The sequence below is a fragment of the Embiotoca jacksoni genome, unplaced genomic scaffold, assembly GCF_022577435.1.
Source record: "Embiotoca jacksoni isolate LCO1_2020_lvr unplaced genomic scaffold, fEmbJac1.0.p SCAF_48, whole genome shotgun sequence".
Lineage (NCBI taxonomy): Eukaryota > Metazoa > Chordata > Actinopteri > Embiotocidae > Embiotoca > Embiotoca jacksoni.
In genome coordinates this window covers 698,468-704,592 of record NW_027185401.1, presented here as the reverse complement: position 1 = coordinate 704,592, position 6,125 = coordinate 698,468, and the positions used below count along the sequence as shown (strand labels likewise).

Here is a 6,125-nt window from a genome sequence, read left to right as displayed (position 1 = left end):
AAGACTGAACTTTCACCCCAATATACAGTATTTCATCATTGGTATTGAGATGGTTCTGTTGTTAAGTAGTCATCAATAATAGTCAAACATTTCCTCATTCAGTTCATTTAATAGCTGTAAAGTTGAGGCCAAAGGAATTTTTGTTTAAAAAAAAAAAAAAAAATACTTGGAACTCAAGAACAAAAAGCATTTATTGATAAATCTTAAAGAAAAAAACAGCATGTCACGGAGAGAAATCCTACTTTAAACACTTGACTGTATTTTTTTTGTTCTTAAAGAAACTCACTTCACGTGTGAACAAAAGGAGAAACCTCGAACTGAAGCCTCACGAGGTTGTTTTTTTAATGTTCAAGTTGTGCTAAACACCGTTTATGGGTTTGTTCAGCAGAGAAAACGACTTTTATTTCGGTGCGATCTCAAGTCTTTCCCTCGAGTCTTGAACTGAAGGATTCAGGCTGCTGCCGCGTCGGCGTTATAGAGTCACAACCGGAAGCTCAAACGACGTCTTCCATCTTGTGTGTGACGGTCGGCCATGACCGAGCTGAAGTCGGTGCTGCTCTGGGACGTACGGAGGTGGTTCTCCGCCCGCCTGCCCATCCGTCCCCACCCGGTCAAGGAGACCAAGTTCAGTCTATTTGTCCTGTCAGCAGGAAGAAATCTGCCGTTTGTGCATCCACCTCTTCTTCATCTTCTCTGCTTTGGCTTTTTCTTTAGAGGCTGGAAGATCAGACAGCAGAGAGACCAAGAGTTAAAAAATTAAATAAAACCAAGTTTTAAGACTGTCTGACAAATATTTGTGGCAAAATTGCCAAAAATGGCCATTAAATTCAAAATGGCAGACTTCCTGTTGAGTTTAGGTCATGGTGCCAAGATACTTGGCCACGCCCACAATGTAAATTGTCACCACGATTGATGGGGGTGCCAAATTTCATGACTTTCTGAGCACGTTAAAGCCGCCATTTTATTTCCGCAGAACCATTATAATAATTAATTACGATAGGGTGCCACTCGGTGCTCAGGCCCTAAAAAAATAATAATAAAAATCAGGAAATGGAGCATCAAAAATATCGGCTCCACCACTGAACGTACCCCAGTCCTTCTTGACGAACTGCACCGCTGCACTTTTGTTCGTCCCCTTCTTGTTCTGGAGGGACAGCAGTTCGTTACCTGGAAAAGCAGAAGAACACAAAGCGTACAAAAATATAAATAATAATAATAAATTAATTAAAAAAAATACGTTGAGCCGAAAAGCCTGAAATGTCGCCGTCGTGTCCGCGGCGAAGAAGCCCGGAGAAGCGGACGCCTCGGCGGGACGTAGACGGGAACGTCGCTGTAGCAAAACTCAAATTGAGACAGATCACCGTCTTTACAGACTACTGCCACAGAGTGTAGCTTGCAAACCGATACTCACAAAATTATGTAAACAACAACAACAACAGAAGGACTGATTATCTTACTCGTGGTCCTGCAGCTTTCTGGTCCGTACAGCCTGGACCGGACGAAGTCCTCGGCCGCCTGCTGCTGGAAGGACGCCGACGCTCGCTGCTTCGCCGTCGTCATCACAGTGTAGTTTCCCTTCATGCTGACCAAAATAAATAAATGCCAATGAGAGTTCGGTTAAAAGACGGGAGGCGCTTGAATTTTTTTTGTGGGAAACCGATCGATTATATTAAAAAAAAAATCTGCTGGAACTAAAACAAAAGCGTCCACATACTTTTGGCCATATACTGAGCTCTAACTCATCTCTTGCAAAAGTAAGTGGACATTTAAAGTAAGTACATACTTTCGGGCACGTGCCAGTTTCCTCCTCTTTTTTGTCTTCTCTCCCTCCTCCTCCTCTTCTTCTTCTTCATCCTCCTCCTCCTCTTCAGCTGGATGAAGAAAAAGGATGAATTAAGAGAGAACTCTTTGAATGTTTAAAGTCTGACAAGAAGGATGTGAAAGCTCCCTTTACCTTCATCTCCAGGCTCTTTCTGCTTTCTGTAAAATTAAAATACATATTTATAAAAAAAAAAAAAAGACGAGTGGAAGCAATCAGTGAGCAGGAGAAAATGTTTTAACGTGTAAAAAAAAAAAAAAAAAAAAAAGCGAGTCTTACTTTGAAGGAGCAGAGTCGATTTCCTCCAACACGTCCGCCGGAAGTAGTTTTCTTTTCTGCGGAAGAGGAGAAGTGAAGTAAAGTTGGTAATAATTCGTATTCACAAATGACTCCAGAAGACAGAAAGTGCCTTATTACCTTCTGTTCCTGGAACAACTCCTGCCGCTTCCTCCTCTTCTCCTTCAGCAGCTCCTTCTCTCTGCAAACGTGGGAGATTGTTTCGTTAAAACATCTTCAAACCGGCGGTAGCTGAAGATTCTGTTAAAAATTAAAAAAAATAAACCAACAAAAGTGACATTTGCAGCAGCCGATGTGAAAAGCGCCTCCTAATAAATGAGAAAATGTGTTGAATTATAACCTGCGGTGTATTTATACCGCTCGGTTCCGATATAAAGCTCCTTAATACCGACTTTTTTGAACGGAGTGTCGGCTCGTGCTAGCTGTGACGCTACCTTCTGGCCGTGTCCAGCGCGGCCCTCACGCTCCGCAGGGCCTCGGCCTTCGAGTCCTTAAACGAGACCTCCTCCGGCGCGTCGTCGTCGCTGGACTCGAGCACCAAGTTGAAACCGTCTGTCGCCTTTTCGCTGCCCGCCGTCTTTATCGACGACGACGCCGTTTTCCCACGTTGCTTCTTCGCCATGTTTGGTGCCAGGCGACGAGACGTCATCAAAATGCGCCAGACGCTTAAAACGAAACGCGCCGGTAAGAGGCGGGGCTTAGAAACAAGAACGTTTGATTAACAAAATAAGTTATTTCCTCATCGACACTGTAATTTTGCTAGACTTCCTGTTTTATATGTTCCTATAAGACTATTAAGGTACGGCTGGAACTGTTTTATTGTTTTATTTCGGAGGGCGTTAATCTGGAGGAAAATGCCTCTTTATTTCAGTTGCATTTAATCCTCGCTTTTATTTTGAAAGCCACAATCGGAACGACGTCTCCACTTTATTCTACTGGCCTGTCAGCAGCAGGTGCAGCCCCGTTACACGAGCATCAGCAGGGGCGGTTAACGGGACCCTGTTTTGTTTAGGTTTCCCCTCCCCGACGGAAATGCACCGACTTTTGTTCGTTTTTCTGGCCGCTGCCGGGGCGTCTGTCCTCGGCCTGCCGCGGTTGGAAGCCTCCCGGACGGCCGGGCCCTGCCTCGCCCCGCTGCAGTGGGAGGGCAGATGGGTGCAGTACGACCACAGCACCGGCAGGAACAGCCGGTCAGCCGTCTCCTACGACGGCCTGAACCAGAGGATCCGAGTCCTGCAGCAGAACAAGAAACACACCCCGTGTCAGAGGTAAAAAATAAACAAATGATACGTTTTATAGTCTGTGTGCTGTAAACAAACAGTTCATGAGATTTAAAAAAAAAAAAAAATGCCCTCAAACTTTTAAGATATTATTTTTCCTTTGGTAATATAAATAAATAATGTTGTTTTTTTATTTATTTGATCTGAATTAGAAATAGTTGTCAAACATTCAGAATATATTGACACTACATTAGGTATGTTTAATTACATTAAAAAAAAAATAAATTCATTGGATAGAATACCAAAAAGAAAAATAAATACACATTATGTACTTTACCTATGTATATTTTTTTATTTAACTGGGCGCGGCGTGCCACCGAGTCTCTGCCGGTTACTCCAGTTCAGGAGTTGTGAAATGATTGTGTGTCTGGTAAACAAGGCCGCAGCCTGATAATGGACTCTGATTTCATTTAGTTTACCTCGAGTTCAACCAACACGCCACGTACTCCTAATTTAATCTTGAGTTATGTCATTTACAAACTTCCTGAGGTGATACTGAGATTTAAAAAAATAAATAAATATGATTTTGTTTTATTTTGTTTTCTGGCCTAAAAAAAACGTCCTGCTTCTCGTCTGTTTCAGGTTTTTTGAGTACATCTTCTTGTATCAGAGCATGGTGATGTTCCAGATTGACCAGAAGACCAAGGAGTGCTCGAAGATCGCTCTGACGGACGCCTGGGATCCCTTCGACATCCCGGACAACTCCACCTTCGAGGACCAGTACATCATCGGTGGACCCGGGGACAACTTGGAGGCTCAGGAGTGGTCGGACAGGAAGCCGGCACGCCAGCGTAAGTCTGTGTTGTTGTTTTTTTAATGCAACTCTTCCGACTTTGTACAGAAAGAACAAAGCTTGGATGAAAGCTATAAACAACACTGCAAATGAAATCTAATTAAGAAAAAAAAATGTAAAACAGTATTTTAACATTTGATTTCGTGCAATTTTTGGTGAAATGGCCCTTTAAGTCTTCCACGACGTTAGTATCTATAGAAAATAAAGAAAATGGCATTAATTAAGCTAATTGTGGTCAAATATTCCCACGTATGCTTCATATAACGGCAGCTTCCAGTCTTCTTGTGCTTCTTGTTACTGATGAGTCCGGATCTCCTTCATCAATAAACGCTATAAAAATAAATAAATTTTAAAAAAAAACAGATAGAAAATGTTTATTATTGTTTTTTTCAAAGAATTGTTCCCGACAAACGAATCACCTTTTTGGGCTTGAACATGCTCAAAAACTGCGTATGGGCGTGGCCAAATGGACTTTTTGTATTTGCAGGAGCCAGCCCCCTAGTGGTCTCTCTGTGGTATTGCACTTCTACATCAGCCTTATTATTATTATTATTATTAGTGCAAAGTAAGGAAGTGTTGCTGCTGTGGTTTTTGGTATTTTAAAATGGTTTACACCCTTTGAGTTGGTGCCTTTTTCCCAAATCAAGCAGCATCAAGAGTTTTCCCGGTTTAAGTCCGTGTTAGTTTGCATTCAACTCCTCCCGCGGCTGCTTCGCGATGAAATCGGTTCTCCATTGCCTGAAACTTCTGCTCGTCTCTCCCCCGCCAGATGAGACGTGGGTGGGCGTTTACACCCTGAAGGACTGCTACCCGGTGCAGGAGACCTACACCAAGAACAGCAGCGTCACCACCTCCACCCGCTTCTTCAACCTGCAGCTGGGCATCAGCGACCCCGACGTCTTCACCCCGCCCGGCACCTGTCAATCAGCGCGGCCCGAGAGGATGGCCGAGTCGGCCTGCTGAGGCCTCGACGCGTCTCGCCTTTTTTGGACGGAGGCTTTAGCGGCAGCGGAGGAAGTACTTCATTACTTAAGTTTGTAAAATACTCGGCGACAAGTAAAAATCCGGCATTAAATCGTACTCGAGTCAAAAGTATAGAATCAGCAAAATGTACCTAAAGCATCAAATACTCACACTGCTGTAAAATATACCCTCGGGACTGATATTCAACTAGTACAGTGAGCTAACATGGCGCAGTGGTTCTCAACCCATGGGTTGGGCCCCTCCACGGGGGTCACAAGATGAATCTGAATGAATGATTTATGAATGGGGGGGGAGTTATTCTGTTAAAAATGACTTTTCTTTTGAATCTTTTAATTTTTGTCGTGAAATGTTTTAATTATTACCCCAAAATACCAAATTATACGCTGCTTTGTTTTGTAATAGGTTCAAATGGATGGTACCAACGGATTACAATTTTTTTTTAAGCGATGAATTGTATTTTTACGATCTTTTTTTGTTTTGTTATTTTACGCATTAAATCTTAAACTATAAATGACTAAACCTGTCGAAGAAACGTGGTGGAGTGAAAGGTTTTAATTTGAAAATTTAACTAGCCACAAACTGGATTTCAGACACTTATTGTCTGGGGGGGGGGAGGGAGAGGGACAGAGGACACTACTGCTCAGTGTTCGTAGTGACTGATTTTGAATGCTTACCTCATGTTTTATAGAAATGTTTGTTGATTTGCTGCTAATTTTACGAAAGGAAAATCAGGTCAAATGAGTCTTCAAAACCAACTAGCTCACCGAAGGATAATATTGTGATTCCTAAACATGATCCCAGATCTTAATAAATTGGTTTCCCCGGTTACAATCAGCTGTGTGTCGTGATACAGCTTCGACTGTGTGTGATCTGTTGACTGTTGTAAAAAATAAAAGCCACTACTTGGAAACTAGTAAAATTACCGTCCTCGTATTTTGTTTTTATCACGTAC

At 42.6% G+C, this 6,125-nt stretch overlaps 2 protein-coding genes across 2 annotated transcripts; one reads left to right on the top strand and one right to left on the bottom strand.

The window, feature by feature from the left end:
* Positions 1 to 173: 173 nt before the first annotated feature.
* Positions 174 to 2,758, bottom strand: nol7 (nucleolar protein 7). The gene is made up of 8 exons (XM_069170134.1): positions 2,551 to 2,758; positions 2,237 to 2,297; positions 2,099 to 2,154; positions 1,955 to 1,980; positions 1,784 to 1,871; positions 1,458 to 1,582; positions 1,090 to 1,167; positions 174 to 717 (listed from the first exon to the last, which is right to left on the bottom strand). Exons 1-8 carry the CDS (start codon positions 2,736 to 2,738, stop codon positions 644 to 646), a joined length of 696 nt encoding a protein of 231 aa, XP_069026235.1. The 5' UTR covers positions 2,739 to 2,758; the 3' UTR covers positions 174 to 643.
* Positions 2,759 to 3,048: 290 nt separating this feature from the next.
* epdr1 (ependymin related 1) lies at positions 3,049 to 6,092 on the top strand. The gene is made up of 3 exons (XM_069170135.1): positions 3,049 to 3,384; positions 3,979 to 4,187; positions 4,959 to 6,092. Exons 1-3 carry the CDS (start codon positions 3,149 to 3,151, stop codon positions 5,150 to 5,152), a joined length of 639 nt encoding a protein of 212 aa, XP_069026236.1. The 5' UTR covers positions 3,049 to 3,148; the 3' UTR covers positions 5,153 to 6,092.
* The last annotated feature ends 33 nt before the right edge of the window (positions 6,093 to 6,125 follow it).

Bases quoted from the DNA above. Each gene is read 5' to 3' on its own strand.
- epdr1 (XM_069170135.1), top strand. From the start codon at position 3,149: ATGCACCGACTTTTGTTCGTTTTTCTGGCCGCTGCCGGGGCGTCTGTC. The intron at 3,385-3,978 runs GTAAAAAATAAA...CGTCTGTTTCAG, and splicing joins AAACACACCCCGTGTCAGAG to GTTTTTTGAGTACATCTTCT. The intron at 4,188-4,958 runs GTAAGTCTGTGT...CTCCCCCGCCAG, and splicing joins CAGGAAGCCGGCACGCCAGC to ATGAGACGTGGGTGGGCGTT.
- nol7 (XM_069170134.1), bottom strand. From the start codon at position 2,738: ATGGCGAAGAAGCAACGTGGGAAAACGGCGTCGTCGTCGATAAAGACG. The intron at 1,583-1,783 runs GTATGTACTTAC...TATTTTGGTCAG, and splicing joins AAACTGGCACGTGCCCGAAA to CATGAAGGGAAACTACACTG. The intron at 718-1,089 runs GTACGTTCAGTG...CTGATCTTCCAG, and splicing joins GTTCGTCAAGAAGGACTGGG to CCTCTAAAGAAAAAGCCAAA.